The 19,875-nt window shown below is 46.0% G+C and overlaps 1 protein-coding gene across 1 annotated transcript; it reads left to right on the top strand.

Annotated features, from left to right (window-relative positions):
• Positions 1 to 6,276: 6,276 nt before the first annotated feature.
• On the top strand, positions 6,277 to 13,776 carry LOC144099198 (uncharacterized). The gene is made up of 3 exons (XM_077632343.1): positions 6,277 to 6,601; positions 8,855 to 9,695; positions 13,423 to 13,776. Exons 1-3 carry the CDS (start codon positions 6,593 to 6,595, stop codon positions 13,725 to 13,727), a joined length of 1,155 nt encoding a protein of 384 aa, XP_077488469.1. The 5' UTR covers positions 6,277 to 6,592; the 3' UTR covers positions 13,728 to 13,776.
• The last annotated feature ends 6,099 nt before the right edge of the window (positions 13,777 to 19,875 follow it).

Genomic DNA, 19,875 nt, shown 5'->3' with positions numbered 1-19,875 from the left:
AAGCTTTCCATGATTCAAAGGCCAATCAATCTTGCGTCAATAAAATTTCTCTATCACTTCACGCTAAAGAGGTTAAAGGTATTTCTTGTTAACATGAGCTCCCGTGTTGCAATTTTTTTTCATTTGCCGTCTTCCTTGTGACTAACACCGTTGCTGTACGCTGTAATTTATTTCCCTTTTTTTGGGTGCCTTGTGATATACGCGGTGGGTGTGCATAGTATCTTTCTTCGCCTTTCCTTGATTAAAGTCCAGTCTTGAGTTCAGCACTATACGTCTCTCTCCTTCCTTCTCACTTCGTTCTGTTTTGTAGCTGTAGTTTCTTCATTAATCGTTGATGTACGCATGCGCTGCAGACACGATAACCTGCCGCACGCTCTCTACAATGAATGCACATGGACGAACTCCTGGGTAGAAGCAGTTTTGTGAAGTCGATTTGGTTCAGATAAACGATCGACTGAGAAACACCAGCAAATCTTTCTATTTTAAGGCGTTTTCTAGCTTTGGCAACAAACTGCACAGATCTTGTTAGCCTTGAATAAAACAACCAAGCCTTGCGCTGGTGAACACAGATACTAAAATTGCACTGCGTATCCTGGGTTTCGGAAACTTGTTCGAGTTAGTAATGAATATACTTCGACGTGGATTGATTTTTGTTCAGTCATTCTCTCTGAAACCGACTTTCTTGCAGCGGAAAATTTTCTCTTCTTCTTCTGCACAGTGGGCAGCAGGAGTGATGTATGTAAACTCAGCTTTTGCATTGGGGAGTTTCGGAGTTTTTGGCTGGATAGACAACCGTTGTGAGATCTGCATCTGTGCTAAAAATACCCTTCCTGTATATAACACCTCATGAGAGTTTTAAGAGAAACATGAGGTAAAAAGTCATCATTACTCCAGTCAAACTATTTTTATGCTTTCCTGAACTCCCTTTTGCTTTGGTCACAAATGCCACCTGTTGGACATGTAAATTTTTAGTAGAATAGCGAATGGGCCTTCAGGGCGGAATGAAATGATAATAATGATTGCTGTATGAAGAGAGAGTATGATGAGAGGAGAAGAGGAAGGCACGCTCGATGAGGCTGAACTGCAGCAGTTTTTAGTACAGTCTTGTTGTTAGTGTTATGCGTCCTGTAGACTGGATTCCTCATCAAGTATGCATCAACTAGCTCGCATTTCGGCTCTCCTGCGTGATTACCGCAGCTGGGACACAAAAGTAGAGATCGGAACTTCGAGGCTGGGCATCCAGAAAAAAATTGCAGCGAATAACCTCGTTATTCTAATTTTCTGCGCCCGTAGTGCATGACGCCCTATTCATTTACGTCGCCGATTGGAAAACACAACAAGGTCATTCTTCGAGCTCTTCTCTGCTTGAATTAATGCTGCAACTATCTCTTCTCCGCTAACTTGTTCATGACTACGTGCTAAGTGCTACAATGACGTTTTATCAATGACACATTATTACAGTCTGGCGAAGAAACAGGAAGCGTCACCATCACCGCCAACCATCACGAATAGTTTAGGCTATGCGAAAAGAGGGAACAATAGCGTTGAGCTTTCTGTTGCTCAAGCGAGCTCAGAGAAGCGAGACACCATTGTTGTCGCTCGAAGCACCCCATAACACGTGCGTCTCCGTCGTAGGGGACAGTCTGGCGCCCTCGTCCTCGACACCGCAATTAACGGTGGCCGTGCGGACGGCCAGCCTCTTTCCTGGATTGTCCCGGCGTCTGGTTTTCCACACACTACAGCGTGCGTGCCCCCGCACGGCATTTCCTGCGAACCCAGAGGCGCCAAAATTAGCGTCCTCATCCGTGGGCGGAGCTTATGTGCACACACATCTGTGCGAGGCGCGATAAACGAGCCAGCTTTGCGTCACGAGTGCAAATGACTCACGGGGGAAATATAAACATACCCTTCGGGGTTGCACTAAACGCCAGAGAGGCCAAGGTATGCCGGAGGACTGCCGCTAATTAGTATTCTACGCCTCTGGCTTTTTTTTTCTCGATATCCATGCCTTCTGCGACAGGCTTTTGTCGCGGTTGCACAAGAGAGGCTTGCAATTCTGTGCGTGGTGCTTCATCCTTTCGCAAGTTCGGCAACGGTAGAAGTGTGGAGATGACTTGCACCGCCAGGTTTACTCACGCGCGTGCGTTTCTCTGAGAAGCGCTTACTGGCTGACTATAGGCAGCCCAGAGCAAGAACTCAACTAAGCGTCTCGTGACCATTCAGGCGCATCCGACGCCTAAGCCATGCTAGTTTGGCCAGTTTCCCCTGTTTCATCTCCGGCCGCCATTGTGACGCTGAATGAACTGTTTTAGGAACAACTTTTTTCCTCTGCGAGAAATACAAATTTGACAACGCGTGGAGGCGAAGGGAATCTTAGTGGCAGCTCGCCGTTTAAAATCTATTTGGTTTAGTGAATGGTTGTTCGCACAGGGAAAGATTTATTGGCGCATAGTTTGCTTATTTGCGTCTGCATGAAAAGTGGACGGTTTGGCCTCCGAGCCCTCATGTGCGAAGCCCTCCCAGTTTTGTAAACAATATACTACTGGAACTAGTACTTCAGTGTTCCAATACATCTATGTTCGAACTTCTGGTGATATACAAAAAACATTGCCGACAGTCATATTTTCAGTTATCATCTACTTTATTTGTTTTTTTCACTACTAAATTCACGTAATTTTTGCAGCTTTCCACCGGAAACTTTCGTGTTCACAATTTCGTTGTATTATCAAAGCTTGGTAAGCGTAGACTCTAACAACACATCACTGAGAAAGCATTCTCGATGTTGTCACGTCGATTCAACCGTCACTTGACTACGGTCGCCAGCAATGAAAGCTGGTGTCAATGAGTTCCTTTTGTTTTACAGTACTTTGCACTAGGGCTACTAAAATGAAACGTTCCATGTGACCCTTCTCGACATATCATTTGAGTGCGTGATAGCCTTATACACCATGTTTCTAGGTGTTCTCGGTGGCTGACATCAACGATCAAAACAAACGCCCCGCCCCTCTGCAGGAGTTGGCATCGACGACAGCATAATCACCCGAATTGACAGCTCCAAGTAAAAATTCCTATGGGAAAAAGGCGATTCCACAACGCGTCCTTCGCCACCCACTTTGTCTATATCCTTCAAGACCTTGATCGGCTCGACGTTATACACACATAGGCGGCGTTATACACACGCAAAGCATTACCTCCGAAGACACATTCATTTCAGCTGATTCGAGGCTTTCACCGCTAAATGCCTCGACCATTGCAGGCTTGCACGATTGGTGACCGGTGTATATCAATGGGGGCTGGCCTCAAAGCTAAAAGCCGGTCGTGCCAGGAGCCCTATTTCCGTGTGGCCGGTGCCCTGGCGCCGTCGTGCACCGTAACGATTACACAGGTGGCTGGACGGCGCGCTGAGTGCCACATGTACCGTATTTCTACGAATGAAGCCGCATGCGTGTACACTGGAAGGATCTTTATAGGAGTCCGGAAAGTACGTATACTTAACAAAACAAGTGCACTGTTTAAATAGTAGAGAGTTGATTAGAAAATTGAAAAAAAAACCAATGTGGTTTAACTCGCCTTCCTGTTATCATTACCGTGGCATTTATACCTTGGCGCTAAAGAAGCTGAGGTGCTGAGAATTATCTTGTAGCAAACGCATTCGGAATATTCTTGCTGCCCTCAAACAAGGTGGAAAACGAATATGTAGCCAAACCTCCTGTCACTCCGCGAAAATAATTCTGCCTTTGTTTTTCACATTACGAGTCACTATTGATATAAAAACACTGTCGTTTTCCTCGATTCCACTCATCTTAAGAACAGACGTGTTCTGTTCGGTTGCATTTGATTGCTTCCCGGATTTGCTTTGTTCAAACGAGAAACCTGCATTTTAATTATCTGTCACCGATTCCACACTAAATAAGATCTACGTTTTTTAGAGAGCACACAAACAAATCAAAACGAAATATGCCGTGTCCATGCTCCTTTCATTTTCAACGTGTCCAGTGACATTTGTTCTGGTAGTGGACGAAACCTAGGTTCAGTTTTTAATGCCAATGTGCAGTGTCCCTTTTATATGCGTTAATACGATACGTATTTTTAAAATGTGCATCTTGGTGCGTTTTATAGGCGCAGGCCTGCTAGAGCGTGGAATCCAGCCTAATCGATTGCCTCAGCAATGAGCACCGATAGTGCGGAACGATTTTGATAAACCGGTCAAATGCACGGGCGTGGTCACCTTCAGATTGAGAGGCGCGTTCGAATCGAGGAGCAAATAATGAAGACTGCCGAATCGCAGCCAGTAGCACGCCGGAGTGCAAATGTTTGATCAAGACTCTCCATCTCGGCTCTTTATTATTCTTAAGGGTTGAGCAATTTAGCGACTGTGTGATGATGTTCAGCGAGGTCAGCAAGCAACTTGAAATGTACGCCTTCATCCCCGAAGGATGGAGCGGTCGGTAAGATGTTTACAAGTCACGATTCTCGGTCAAGCAAACTCTTGTACACCCATTGTCACGACTTCCAGCTCGACTATAGTCACAGTCTCATAATTCTTGGCTTTTGTTGCTGATAAATGAGATTGTGTTGATTGCACATTGAAGCATATTATGTCAAGGTTGAACGAGCGCAGCGCGTGTACCTTCGGCAGTTATTATACCTATTGTTTTCACTTTTCGTGTCGCAGCATTTAAACGCCAAACAAATACGAGTGTTTCGTGTGGCCTAACTATAAAAAAAAACTAACCCGATTCACTGGGCTTCGACTCTCACGAATGACCTATCATTTCTGCTTGTGCAGACGCGGTGGTTCAAGTGGTTATGGCGCTCGGTTGCTGACCTTAAAGACGCGTGTTCGATCACGGCCGCAGCGGTCGCATTTCTATGGAGGCGATATGCCATAAGCTTGCGCAATGTGCTGTATCAGAGCACGTTAAAGAACCCCAGGGGGCCGAAATTACCCGGAGCCCTCCACTAAGGCGTCCCTCGTAGCCTTAGTCGCTTTGGGACGTTAAACCCTATAAAACAATCATTTCTGATTGTAGCAGGAGGTTGAAATGGTAGTGTTCTTTTGCACTGACTATACGATCTTTCTATCTGTTTGTCCTCTTCGCATTCTTGGGGAGGCAATCGAAAGACAAGAGATCAGGGAAACGGGGACAAGAAATATTATATTGTATGAAGCAAATCAGTGGCCTGAAATAGATAGTAGCTAGAATGGCTGGTTGGAAAGAAATAATTAACAGCTAGGACAAAAGGGGGTCAACCCATAAAGCTTGCAAACCCAATTAACTAGAATTGAACTGTTAGTTTAACTTTCCTCGTCGTTGAATTTTCATATCTGCGTCGTCGGAACAAGTGGTTGGCCTTAACTTCTCGTATGATCTTGGCACGCAGCCTACGACAGCGCTCGGCAGATGACAAACCAAGAAGTGTTTTTATCGCCGCATACATAAATTAAAAGCAAACGATCGCTGGCACGCAAATGGCACTGACTAATCATCGTTGCCCATTTTCTGATCATCTTGCCGCACCGCGTCACGAGCCGACAATTTCAGCGCTAGGTTAAACCCGGCGCCGTTAGGCTTAAACGCAGCTAGTCATAAACGCAACCTATCCATAACGACCCCTTCGATACAGGGCGGAGATTAACACAACCGCGCCTCGAGATGCGACCGATAACGGCTCGCCTCTATACCCGGAGTTCCTTTCTGGGCTTGCGAAACCCGCGGACTGACAGCCCGTGGCAATCGCAAACGTTTCGTGACGTATCTAGGGCCCGTGACGAGAGGAAGGAAAAGGAGAGGTGGGGAGAGGCGCCAATCAAGCGCACTGATTGGCTGCTTCACCGTCGGAGAGGAAAAGCCTGACCGCTTCGGATAATCACCCCGGCGTTTCCCCAGGCTTTTCCTTTGTCATTTTTTTTCCCTGGAACCATAACCAGGCGTGTGGAAATAAAAAAAAGAAACAAAGAAAAAACTGGAGTAAGTTGGAATGGAAGGAGGGTAGTTCGAACGCGCTCGCACGCGTGTGCGTGCGTGCGTGCGTGTGCGTGCGTGTGCAACGGGCGTTCGTGCGGGTATGCATGTACACTGGTCTTTTCGGAGCACAGCGTTGGTATAAACGCTAAAAGGGCGACCTTGCGGCTTGCGAGCGGCGCTTGGCGAAAGGCGAGGAGTCAGGTCTCGGTCTTCGCTCGGGGCTGCGCCAAACGACGCGGAGGAAAAAACAGAGACAGCGGGGCGAAACAAACTTATAGCGAGAGTGAAAATAAACGAGCAAAGAAAAAACGCAGATAGAGGTGCGTGCGCGCGCGAGGCGACGAAGATTTCGTGCCGTAGCCGCGCCCCCCCTCGAGCATGGAACCCCCCTCGGTACACCTTATAAATATCGCGGGACGACGCTCGTCCGGGGGAAAATTGGTTGATACTTCTTTTCTTCTTCCGACACTCGTGTACAAAGTGGCTGAGCGAGGAGTGCGCGGCGCCACGCGCTGCCACCATCACCACCTCCGGTTTCGTGGCTGACGACGGTTGGCGAAGAGGCTCGTCTCGTCTCGGGTTACGTTCGTCGCCACTCGTCTTGCGGGACATCTCCGGCTGCCATGGACAAGGTAAGATGCGCCCTCCCTTCTTGGCAGCGTTGGGGTGGCAGCCGCACCCTTGGGCGGAGCTGGTAGTGATGCTTTGGTGCTAGTGCGGGCGTCGGCTTTGCCATTGATAGGTTGATAAATCGTTAATCCTGACTGCGATTTCATTCACGCGGGTTAAGTGCTGGTAAACCACAATGGACCGCTTGGAAATTGCAGTTTTTTAGAACTGCGTTAATGTTTACTTGATGTTATGGGCCATTCCTGTATGGTTTGATGGCTGTTCTCATAAGCGCACAAAGACTGGAGGCTGAATCTAAAGGTGAAGTTTTCGTGACATTCTTATCCCGTGCATGTTTCGTTCTTGAAAGCACAATGTGTGAGCAGTTCAGCACCATTGAGCTCACAAATTTCCGCTTCGGTTTGCATGTGAATGTTTGATTCATAACACATTTAAACGAAGTTATACGTACCTGGTTCTTAATTACAGTAATATAAACAGAACGGTATTACAATAGAGAATAGTTTACCGAAAGAAACCCGTTGAGTGATACAGTTCAGGCGTTCTCTAGAGGTTTCCTCCGAAGCTCATACCTCACTAAAATGTGGTGCTCAATTATTCTATGCAACAAACTACTGTCGCAAGTTCTGTCTGATTACAGGCGCTGCGCTGAGAATTTCTCTTCGATGCACTTCTAGGCTTTACCAGTTAGTTCGGCATAATAGCTTTTGATTGACTTCTTTTACTTAGAAAACTTAAACCTTTTTAAGGATCTTTTTAAGGTGGAACGTGAATGTTTCAGAAGTTTTTGTGCAGTTATCTAATTACAAAAAAATGATGTAGCGCGAGATACAGCCGAGATTTTTGCGAAAGTCATATTAGACTGAGAGATCTCAGCTGTTCCTTCTACCAACACTTCAGAGGAGTCGTAAGCACTTTCTGTCAATATTTCTCATTACTTTTATTCCATCTTCAAAATGATTGTTTATTTGTTACAGTATGTTCACCTGTTTTTTTCGCATCGGCAATGCAATCTTGCGTGTTCCTGGCAGAGGTTTTTATCCATCTTAATGATTAACAGACAGTTTTTACAACACAAGACTGGCGTTTTTTTTTCTTGATAGCTTCCTTTTGAGGACTGTAAGTTTAAAACAGGCCGATTCGCCGTAGTTATGCAGGACTACGACTGTGCACATGTTCCAAAAATATAAAACACATCCAGCTGAAATCCACATATTTAATTATTTAAAATTAAGTCAAATTTCGAAGAGTAACGGGGATGTCACGCGAATTTGACATGAAGCAAAGTCACTGATGCTATATTTAAGAGCTCCACTTTTCTAGTGCCAAATTTCTCTAGTTGTTCATTAGAAATTTATATTAGTACGACAGGACTACGTGCGGGAAGCTGTAATGCATACAGCAAGATTGTTTTTTTAACTGGCTCTCAGAAAACTTGCCCTTTAGTATCGAAAATTGCTCAGAAAGCGTTGCACTTAACTGGTTTCTGCAAGTTCTTATACTCTTTTTTGAAATAAATTACGTACAGGTTATTAAGATAACATAGCTCAACGTGTTGGAATGGGCTGCCCAAACGAAAACGAAGCATGTGTAATATTTTGAAACGGAGCCAACGACCACATATTCATGGCCTTAACGTGAGCACCGGTTATTCCCAAAAAGCTATCCTAATTTGATGGCGAGCTCTTATGACCAACGGAAGAAATACTCTCCGCGTTTTTAAGCCGCAAGAACAATGAATGGTAGCAAACCGTGCGTTTCCGTACGGCCTCAAGCCCCCTCTAGGCATGGGTGCTATAACTTTGAAACTTTTGCAGTAAATAAGTTCAGGGCAGGTAAACTACACGGCTTGCCTGTCGGCACAAAAGCGGTTGGGGCTCGTTCTGTATATTCTAGCAGCGAATGCAGTGTCATATACGTTTTGTCAGCTAATTTTTGCAGGTTTCTTTTGTTTTTCTATGCTCATACTAATTTCGAGGACTCCAACAAGGAAATAATCTGAAATAACGATGACACTGAATCACCGTGTGCACTTAACTCGTTTCGTTTGCGTTCCCATATTACCACCTTGCAAACTTTGCTTAATTCTGTTTTCTTGCCAAGAGAATTGCTTACGCGGTCTATTTTGTTTTCATGTGGAAGTAGTCTTGCTGAACGCGTAACAGTTCGTCATGAGCTTCAAGGCGTTGCTGTTTTATTGAAACATGCGCACTAAGTTGTAGTTTTCAACCTCAAAACACTTTTCGCTTTTTCAGAGCGTAGCAGCAGTCTTGTTGGCCGTGCTATCGGCGACGCAAGCGTACGTGATACAGCATGTGGACCCTTATCATCCAGTGGCACCCGGCAAGGTGTTCGTCCCTTATCCAACCTACGTTGGTCACATCCCATTCGGACATCATCCCCACGTCGTGCAGCCGCCGGTGTTCGTTATAGCACACGCACCTCCTCATGGCGGGAAACCCGTGGTCCCTGGATCGATTCCCGGCCATCACCCTAATCACGTACCGGGCTATCCGCCCTATTTTCCTGGGGTCCCAGGTGGGATTCCTGATGGTGGACCGGGCATAAGCATCCCGCCTCCTCCGGAGCCAAAACCAAACGGGATTCCACTACCAGGTGGTGTGCCGAACTCGCCAGGTCCCGAATGCAGGCTGTGTGGAGGTGGTGGTGGAGCAGCTCCACCTGCACCAGACGAAGGTGGTCGAGGAGACGAGGAGCCCACACCGGGAGAGACGCCCAGAGCTGGCGAACCCCCCCAGGTAGGCGGTGAACCGAAACCGGAAGGGCCCCCACCTGAGGAGCCAAAGCCCGAAGAGCCGAAACCGGAAGAACCAGCACCGGAAGAGCCAAAGCCGGAAGAACCTGCACCAGAAGAGCCTAAACCGGAAGAGCCGGCGCCAGAAGAGCCAGCACCAGAAGAGCCAAAGCCGGAAGAGCCAAAGCCGGAAGAAGAGTCCACGCCAGAGAGAGAGGAGCCAAAGCCAGAAGAAGATAAGTCTAGCGAGGAAGAAGATGCTGCCCCACCAACCGAAGCAGCGGCTGCTAATGGTTCGACAGAAGAGCCTCCTTCTGCGCGCCTTCAGCTGCCGAAAAAAGGTGCTACCTCCGTTAGCTAGGTCGGAATGTAGAGTTTTATATGCTCTGGTCAGCGCGCAGGACGTGCGTACAGACATCTCGTATATGAACGAGCACCCATTACTCAGATCGTGAGGGCATCTTGTAAGCTTGGAAGACCCCGAGGTATAAGCCAAAAAGCGGGTATGTATGTACCTGAAATACCGAAGGCTATCGAAGTGATATTTAGACAGAGAACTTCGTTGGGCATTAAAAATATGGCGCTAGAATAAAAGCGGAGTTCAAGCCAGTCGTTTGTGATTACTATTTGCTAACTAACTAAAGGTGTGTCTAAGTCCCTCTGGCCTGTAACCTACTCCCGTACCCTTAAATATGTTTCCATTCCCGAGCACGTCCCCCACCCTCTTTTTTCCCTTTCAGCGGTGATGCCAGCCGTGCATATCAGCACTGGCATGCAGTCTACTTAATGCCGCCTCGTACAACAGTATCCATGTCACTTCTTTTTTTTTCACGTCACTTAGTCACAGGGGCCCGTTCAGCACTGGCAAGATCGTTAGGTCGTTTGTTTGGTTTGTTAACTCCTCGTTGCTAACTATTTTCGGCTACAGTCGAGGAGGGCTATTTGGTTGAAAAATTTAAAGGAAAAGTTTCTGAAGCAGTTCAGTTTGTATTTAGTGGAAATAAAGTAATATGCAGTTGCACAGGCCCGGTCATTTCTCTACATGCAGTAACATAAAGAGCTCTAACTGCTCATGATTTGAAGTTGTGGTGCATGTACTTGCATTACGAACTTTTGCCTCGTATATAACCTCACTGGGAGAAAATAATATTAACCACTATTCTTATTTTTCACAATGATAAACACAGAGGTAGGGATAGAAGCCAGATAAGGAGAAAATTTGTGTTATTCCAGAAAGGTGTTGCGCGTTGTGATACCCACAGTTTCGCATTTCCACATCGCATTAAAGTACTCTATAGTACAGAAGAGTGTCGGGTAGTGACATAGGGATGAACAGTAGGTGAAATTGATTGCTGGTCTAAAAAGATTTATATTTTGTAATTCGATTCATTTTGTATTTTAACCTAGCATTTGAATATTTAAGAACAGCGTACAGTAGGAATACAAGTATAATGATTGCAAGAGCACAGAGGTCGGCCGGAAAAAAATTAATATCTGGCCTTCTACTCTGCACTGGGAAAGGAGAAGAGGGTCGTGATGGCTGAAGACGTGGCGATAAGAGAGATGAGAATATGTGCACGCACATTTGATGCCATCACAACCGAGAGTCGAGGCCCATGTCTCAGAAAACGTGAAAACGGACGCATTGCCTGGCCTGGTTTCTAACTACGCGGCCAAGCGCCTAGCAAAAAGACAGACTACAAAAGAAGGCTGTATCCAAGGGATTAACAATGCAGTTCACTAAATTTAATCTCTCATATCTCTAGCGTTATTAAGTTACTAGCAAAGCGGGCATACTGCTGCGTTCCGAAAGTCAGTGTATTCCAGCTCAGTTCTTGAACTGAGCTTCTCTTAACAAAGCAAGAAGCAGGATCTAGCCTCAGCACCGGTAAGGTGTAGACTCTTGGGCTGCTGCATAAGGGTAGATTAGCGACAACTGTTGTGCACAACGCTCAAGGACCACATAACGTAACGAAATATCCTGTGATTTCTCTTCTGGCCGAAGCTAAAGCCCTTATCTAACAGGTCTCAATTATTATAGCACAGGGTCAGCCGAATATAAGTGGCCCAAGAAAAGTCACTTTGAGGACAATTTAACACTAAACGTATGGAATGGGCACTCGTAGAGGCAATCCATCGCAACTTTTGTGCTGAACCACTGTTCGCGGTCATATCGATGCCTGAGGGCTCGCAACTGCAGCAGGCATGACATTGAAAGAGGCAACATCTCGAGGCCTGGTACGTCAGGCAAGGTGAAAGGCAAGTGCGAGAAAACTCGTGCCATCGTTTTCATACACAGAATACGAATACGTGAGATGAAATTAAGTTGCACCCTTATATAACCTCGCTGCTAACGCTTATCCTTACCTCATCTCTACACGGGTGCGCACACCGCGAGGAAGAATGCCTATTACAAAGATGATTGGACAGAAAAGAAAACAGCCAGTAACAGTGCCATCATCAAGCCTGCAGGCATGTGTTACGCAAACAGTTATTTTTGCGCTTGAAGCGGATCTGACTGAAGCGTGCTGTTTCTTTGTCAGGTTGCGCACATATACTGGAAGTATCTGCGAGGAATGCTCCCGCGAATAGTGATCATTTCCTTATTACTTACTTCGGCACAAACCTCTGACCATCTGAAACTTCTTGAGGACATACGAGCTTCAATTTTTTATAACGGTCACGCCCTCTGAGTCATCCGTGTAAGACGCAACAAAAAAGACCACAGATAAAGCTGGGGAATGACACTCGTTAACATTCCTGATTAAGCTTGATTAAAATATATTTAGGCAGTCAAATATGATGCACGTGACAGGAGGATCCAAATAATAAAAACATAATGGCCTTTTTACGTCTGGAAACAATTTTTCAGACCGTTTCTAACTGCAATAATTTTAAAAGCGGCTTGCTCATCCCTCGACCAGCTGAGCCTCTGATGGCACTGTTTATTGTTATACTTTCCAAGCCGAATGTTTAAAACATACGTTTATCCCCACACTCGCAAGATAGAATTATATGCGCTATGTTTCTTGTTCTAGTCTGTTTTCTATTCTTTCATTTAACAAAGACTCCATGAAGAAGCGCAGCAGATAAAAATACCTCTCAGTGTTGCAGTTTAAAATGAGGTAGCACATTTACCACTAAGCTTTAGCTACAGCTTAACAGTTACACAGGGTCTCCTGCAGCATAAATTAAAACATGAGTTTGATACATATATATAGGAGACAGAAAAAAGCAGGCAGTATTCATGACACTCCATAGCAATTTGTTTTACAGCGAGAGTGGAGAACTACTGTAAGAAGGTCGCAACATTGATACCTCTAACTCATTACAGAGCTCATTCTTAACAATCTTTGCACAGCTAGTCCACAAGTACACAAAAAAAAATGAACATCATAACATGTCAAACTTGCACTCAGATTAGATTACAAGATAAGGAAAATTTAAATATGTATGCGGCATGAAAGAGCCGCCGTTCCCCCATTCATATCTGCGAGTTCATCCGGAAACGCTTAACAACAGTGTAATTTTTCTGTCGTTGCAGGCAGTTCAGTAAATGGGTCTAACGTGTTTCTTTATGCATGCTTAACGTCGTAACGAATGAGCGGTACAAACAGGTCATAGTGTGCATAGTGACAAGGATTTAAAATTGCTATCTGGTGGAGATCCAATGGGCAATAGAAAATGTGAGCCGCAAATAAAAACTGCACTGAATAAATCAGCAAGTCGAGACGTACGTTTGGTTTTAGGTAAGACTAAATGAATGTGATTCTGATCGATGAAGTAGTTCGATCACCTTGGGATGTCAGGGGTGCTGAACCACAGCAGTGTAGCGATAGAGGTAGGTGTTAAGTTATGAGCGACACAGAGTTTTACACTCAGTGCACTAGCACAGCCACTGTCTACATTAGCTCATACTTTAAGATCTCTGAACACATAACAGCATACGGCTTCTGAACCTGCGCTCCCCGAAAGTGGCTGAAAAACGCCAGTCTTCCTTTTCGAAGCGCGCGCGCAGGGGCTCGGCGAGTGTCTGCAACGGGTGGTTGTCCCCGTTGGCTCTTGCAGCGACATCTGTCGGAAAACGTCGGAAAGTTGCCGCCACTGCACAGGCGGCAGCTGCTCGCAGGAAGCCGGGGGCCCTTCCGCGTCCGTTACGTGTCGTGCCTGTGCTCAACTTCCACCGCGGACTACCGTACATCCAGCCCGTGCTGGCGTCTCCCGCGCACTTCGAGAAGCGAAAGCTCACCCGACCGCAGCACGAGGGTCGCTACTCCGTCGGCTATCTCGTGCCTGCCTACGGACCGTTCGTTCCCTTTCCCGCGGGAGTCATCCAAAAGCCAGTGCGCGCGCTCGTCAGGCTACATGGATGAGTAATAAAGCGAAAGTGTGCGTGGTGTCCTGGCAATCTTTCTTGACGTCACACAGCACGGGCGAAACACAAATAACGTAGAGGTGAAACAGGATTCAATGCCACCGTTTCTTGCACAGCAGTAAGCCATAAATGGCACAATCCTCGCAAACGCCGTGAGAAGACTCACAGTGGAAAGGGCTATTTAGTTAAACACAAAAGATCATTATCTGAAATAAATGCAAAGTATCTTCAATTGTGTCAGTGCAAACATGCGCTGAAAAAGAAACTTAGTGCAATATGTACCCGCCGCGGTGGCTCAGTGGTTAGGGCGCTCGGCTACTGATCCGGAGTTCCCGGGTTCGAACCCGACCGATGGTGGCTGCATTTTTATGGAGGAAAAACGCTAAGGCGCCCGTGTGCTGTGCGATGTCAGTGCACGTTAAAGATCCCCAGGTGGTCGAAATTATTCCGGAGCCCTCCACTCGGCACCTCCTTCTTCCTTTCATCTTTCACTCCCTCCCTTATCCCTTCTCTTAGGTTCAGGTGTCCAACGATATATGAGACAGATACTGCGCCATTTTTTTCCCCAAAAAACCAATTATTATTAAGTGCAATATGCCATGCATGAGTTAGAAGTGTCGCCGTCCTGTCGCGTTCTCAACCTTCAGTCTGTGCATCTGTTGACCACACTGAAAAGCAAAACAAAAGACTGATCACCAAAATAGTTTGGCATGTTAGCCTGGCATCTGTCGGTGTCGCACATTGCTGCACTTTTGAAGCACTGAATGTAACTAGCTCTGGCTTGTTAGTGACGCATATTTTCTTGTGCACACCATGAAAGAGGCCAGATGTAATCGAGAAATGAAGGAGGCGGCTGTTAAGCAGTGTTTTGCCTTCTTGTTGAAACTTGCGCTGGAAAACTACAGCGCTGACAGCAAGTTCGTCAAGCGTTATCGCTCCCACGAGCGAAATGTGGCTGACGGGTCCGAGCTCTGCGGCACTTTAAGAGTCAATAGAAAGCAGTGAACGTGTGCATAAGATTCTGCAAAAATTTGGTGTGGCTGTTTGTTGAAAATGGTGGAAAACAGAGGTAACTTGAAGAGACACGAAGGAAAGAAGACAACACATGTGCTGACTCGCAACTGAAGGTTTATTGAAAAGACGAAGGCATGGAGCCTGCTTGACATCTTTTTTACGATAAAATCAATAAATCTATAATAATCAAGCTCAACTAAACAGGCAATTCTGTCGACATGTTTATTCTTCGTCTTTTTGTGTCTATGTGCAGAGCGGGGAATTTAACAACCAAGTCTCGCTTTGCGTATACTCGTAGCTTATGTGCGACAGTCATGTGAAATAAGTCTGCATGAGAGCTTCACCTTCACAACACAAACTGGTGAGACATCTTTTAGAGTCTAGCTATACAGTGACAGTGAAAAGGCAGACCATGCTGGGGGGGGGGGGGGGGGGGGGGGGGGTGTACTGACGTTGCTGAATAGATTAAATCTTATTTCTGCAAACGAATGACTGTGGACGACAGGGCTGTTTATTTTTTTTATAGCGCAAGAAAAGCATTACAGATGCAGCCAATTTTTTCAGTAGAAACTGTTATGTACTTAAGCATGACATCTGCCTCTTCCTCGTCTCAAACCAGAGTAGGGATCTGACACGTAATACAGGCATAGTGGGGACAGTACCAACTGTAAGCACGCGTTGTCAGCCTGGTAGAACCGATCATGTCAGTTTATAAAGAAAACGGTAGCAGCCAAACCTGCAGCAAATTCGTGGAGCAAACAGCAGGTCAGAGTCATAGTGGTAGAAACGGAGGGAGTGGGGCAGTCCCGTATATAGTGTCAGTTGCAAGAAAACATGAAAGCATGCACAATTTCCTCGCTTAGGAGCAAGAAATTTGAAAACAAACCACCAGGAATGCTTGCTTCTCCGTCCTTCAGACTAAAGGACAATTTGAAGGCTCCGATACGAGCCGATGGAGTGCTTGCTTATCACAAAGCCTGTCGAAGCACAGCCGAAGACAGACAGCAGTCTGTCACTGATAGAGATCAAACTGAAAATAATTGCGGTGTTTGCGCCCGTGGGCGATGTACTGCGCGCACGTGAGAAAAATGACGCAGGTAGTCGTTTGTGTATGACCTCAGATGACAAGAAACAGAACAGATGCAATACCTTCAAGAAGACCGATGGCAAAACATTGAAGACAAATATGCAAAAGAAGGGAATGCAAAAAATATCACTTCGTTAAATTTGTCTCCGAGGTAGCACTGGCCGACGATGCCATTAAAATTGATGCCATGTTGAAATGATTCTTCCCCTTTGCGTCGCGTAGACTAAAACCGCAATCAACGAAGATAGGAAACGTTGCCTTGGGTGACGGTGGGCTGTGCTTAGGGGAGAGCCGACGTGATTAAGCTTGCCATTTTGGTAAAACACAAAGCGGCAACGGGAATCCTAAGTGACGATCACTTTACGCGTATAAAGGAGGTTCTACGTGTTCTGCTGTAAACTTGGCCTCATGAGTAGTATACAACACTTACCTTAAGTACAGCCTCTTGCAAGGAGATGGGAAAAAGCCCAACCATATCATCAGTACTCGCTCTCGTAGTACCGGCCAATACCAGGTGCTTCAGGGAAGCCCACCACTTAATCGTTAAAAACAGATATTTTTTTTTAGGTACGAAGGCGGCTTCCGCAGCAGAGCAATACCAGTGTTGGCGAACATCAGAAAACCGGTTTATCTTGTTGCGTATTAAGCTAATTGCCGAATTTATGATAATGAGCTTCGTAACCATTGCAGTTTTGCGCCTGGTTGCCATCTAAGGTTTCTGTGCCGGTAGTAATTGCTGCATCACTTTTTAAAACTTCGAAAACGTGGTTACCCTGGGCTCAGTGGCTCAACAAATTTTGGTCATCCCGCGCAAAAAGCCGAACGCTTCGCTGTTGCGCGGAAAGACACCCCCGCACACGTCACTCCATGGGGCAAGTGTCACGTGATCTGTTCCCCGTGGGGGCTGGAGCCACCGGCACAGCATCGCTGGCAGAGCACAGAAGGCCTCGATGTACGTGCGCTATGGAGTGACGTATACAGGGGAAGATTTCCTTTGCGCGCGCCGAAGACGCGCACTTTTCAAAAGTGCTTGTCTCTTATATGGCACACAATGTGGTGTGCAACAGGGCGGAGGGTAGTTACCTCTTCCGTCTTCTCAACACTGATATAGCTATTCATAACCATCGGACACAGGTCTCTAATTGTCCCCGCACGCAGACAATGGCCACGCGCGATGTTTGATGTTTTGCCGGGCTCAGGACAACCAACCAGTGCCGTCGTGAAAGACATGGCGTAGGTCGCGATCGGCCACTCTTCCAACCAAATAATTTGCACGCCCGCGCGCCGAGAACTCTTGGCAGGCAAGCGTGGGCACCGCAACCCAAATGCATTTTGTATATTTTTATTTCTATAGAGTGTACTTTGCCGCCCTACCTCAATACTTTCTATCGCACACGCTTCTTTTTCCGTCTCCCTGCCCTCTTCCTGCCCATTTTTATTATGCTAGTCACAGCTCAGGTGCTTCAGGTTTCGATGGCAGATTCCGCGGATAGCACCATCTTTTGCTTCCTTTGTAATTTTTCTAATAAAATAGCCACTAATAATAATAATAATGATAATAATAATAATAATAATAATAATAATAATAATAATAATAATAATAATAATAATAATAATAATAATAATAATAATAATAATAATAATAATAATAATAATAATAATAACCAGGCACCTAACTCGGATACGTAAAAAATGAATTATGTGAAAATAGTTAACCAAACTGCTAATTACCATCAATCATCAGCTTTCTGATGTCCGCCAGCGTTGTTATTTTTGTGCCAGAGAAGTCAACCTTATAGCTGAAATGGCGACTTCAAATATCCCTCGCGGGCTTCTCTGAAACGCCTGGTACTTGCACACGAAGCGCAAAGTCCCAACCAAGCAAAGCCAACAGCAAAATCCTCGCTTCTCATCACCCCTGCCTTACAAAGCAGTTTAAACATGCTGCACTGAGGCTGCATCCACGTCTGTGGGTCCTTTCTGTGCCTGAAATAAGAAAGGAAACTGCCGTCTAGTCGCCAGTACAAAGACATACCGCGTAAAAACTTTTGTAGGCCATGCATGTTGACCAACACCACGCGTAATCAGGTAAGAACGGTTAATAGCAATCCTATTGTTACTAACTGCACCATTACTTCAGAGTCAGTGGTCGTTCAGACAATATATGTCATGATCAAAGTGGGCACACTTCTGCACCGGGTGCAGAACTCAGTGACTTTATTTCTTGCTTTCACTTAAATTACTGTATTAACGGGAACTATGGTAAATGATGATAAATAGGAACATTAAGACACATTGCGATGCTTGGAAGATCCTCCGCGCTGCAGATGACATGAATCTCATGACATGGTCTCTCTAATACAAGGCCTTCACCAGAGTTCTGCCGTCAAGCGACATGGCTTAATATACCAACTGCTGCCACGGCAACACACCACCACAGAGGACCATACAGGAGTGAAGGAATGCAAGCAGTCCGCCAACAACAATGGTCTGCAAATATAGATTGCTATTTCAAAAATTCATCCAGCGAGTAGGATTTACGCACCCCAGTGTCAGCTCTGTCTGCCTCCGAAGACGTCTTTAGAGTTTTCGAATTCGTGTTTATATTCCCTGCTCCGTAAACCAAGATATAAGCGATGTGTTAATAGCCGCTTTGTCAATACATAATCGAATACAAATACTGAAGCTTTGCGACCTAATTGAATGTGAAAAAATGTAGCTAGAAGCCAAATCGAATATGAATTGAGTTTATTTTTGATTATTCGCAGAAGTAGCAAATATTCGTGCAAAGCGACTAATCGGGCGAAACAGAGCAATGCTAGCAGAGGCACTGTAGTACGGGAACTTAACTTATGCAGTTAGAGCTATTGCCCTCAAAGCCGCAAAACTGCCTTCCAATAAGGGCACGCAGCACAAGGTCAATAAATAAACTTTATGATCGTAATGTTAAATGTACACAAAAATAATCACTAACTAGACGATAAGCGAATATACTAGTACCGCAGCGCCACATTTCAGTGGGTGGGAGAGGCGAGGGCAACGTATGAGCCATATGGCTTCTGAGTTCGGGCATTAGTGCTGGGTTTGCTACACTTGCGTGAGCCCTTCCGCACCGACTACTCTTGGAGGTCATGTATGAGCAATATGAATGCCGCCATACGAATGAACCGCGTCGTGGCGCTCAGCCCTACATCCTCGCAGGCCGTTGCAGCGGCAAGCTGTACGGCGCCGGAAAGTGCCTGTTTTTGAAATAATCGCGAAGAAAACTGCAGCGTCCCTTATTTGAACTTCGTGATAGTTAATCTAAAAGTATTCTAAAACTTGAGAGCACATTCGATTCATTTGAGATAATTTTGGACATTCGTTATTTCAGTTGTTTGACGAATCGTATAAGAGGATATTCGTTTAATCATGCGAAACTTTCGAACATTCGCACGTATTGCAGACCCATCTTATTCTTGAACAACCGCAACATGGACAAAGCTTGCTCTGCCGTCTATGCCATGGCTGGAAGTTGCAAACCAATGTTCATTTTTCATTGGCGCGGTATAAATTTAGGTTCAGGTGGAGCATCCGCCTCGCACTTGGGAGGTGCTGGGTTCGATCCCCAGTGCCGCCGGGTACCCACCGGTTTTTAATGGGTACAAGATTTCCCCCGGCCTAGTGCACAGCTTGTAACCATTTTGAGGAAACCGGTGGGTACCTGGCCGGCAGCGGGAGTCGAACCCAGCACCTCCCGAATGCGAGGCGGATGCTCTACCACGAGGCCACGGCTGCGGTTGTGAAGAAAGTATGTAGAATTTACTTTTTAAGTACGTAGAGCATAAGGAGGAAAGAAAAGCGCTTTCCATTGCACTGAACCACGTTGATACTTGCCTCCTGACAGAGAGCAGAAACCTGGGATGGTGGTTCCTGACCACCCTCTGCCCTCGTGCATTGGCAGATGCTGCTACGCTTCCTAAGGCCCCCGGTGTTGCATGGCAAGCTCTCACCGACCGTACATTTTTCACGTCATTTGACGGCGTTCTTCCATCTACACTTCACT

This window comes from Amblyomma americanum, chromosome 7 (genome assembly GCF_052857255.1).
Source record: "Amblyomma americanum isolate KBUSLIRL-KWMA chromosome 7, ASM5285725v1, whole genome shotgun sequence".
Taxonomy (NCBI): domain Eukaryota; kingdom Metazoa; phylum Arthropoda; class Arachnida; order Ixodida; family Ixodidae; genus Amblyomma; species Amblyomma americanum.
The sequence above is the reverse complement of the archived record's forward strand: the minus strand, read 5'-3'. Positions and strand labels throughout refer to the sequence as shown.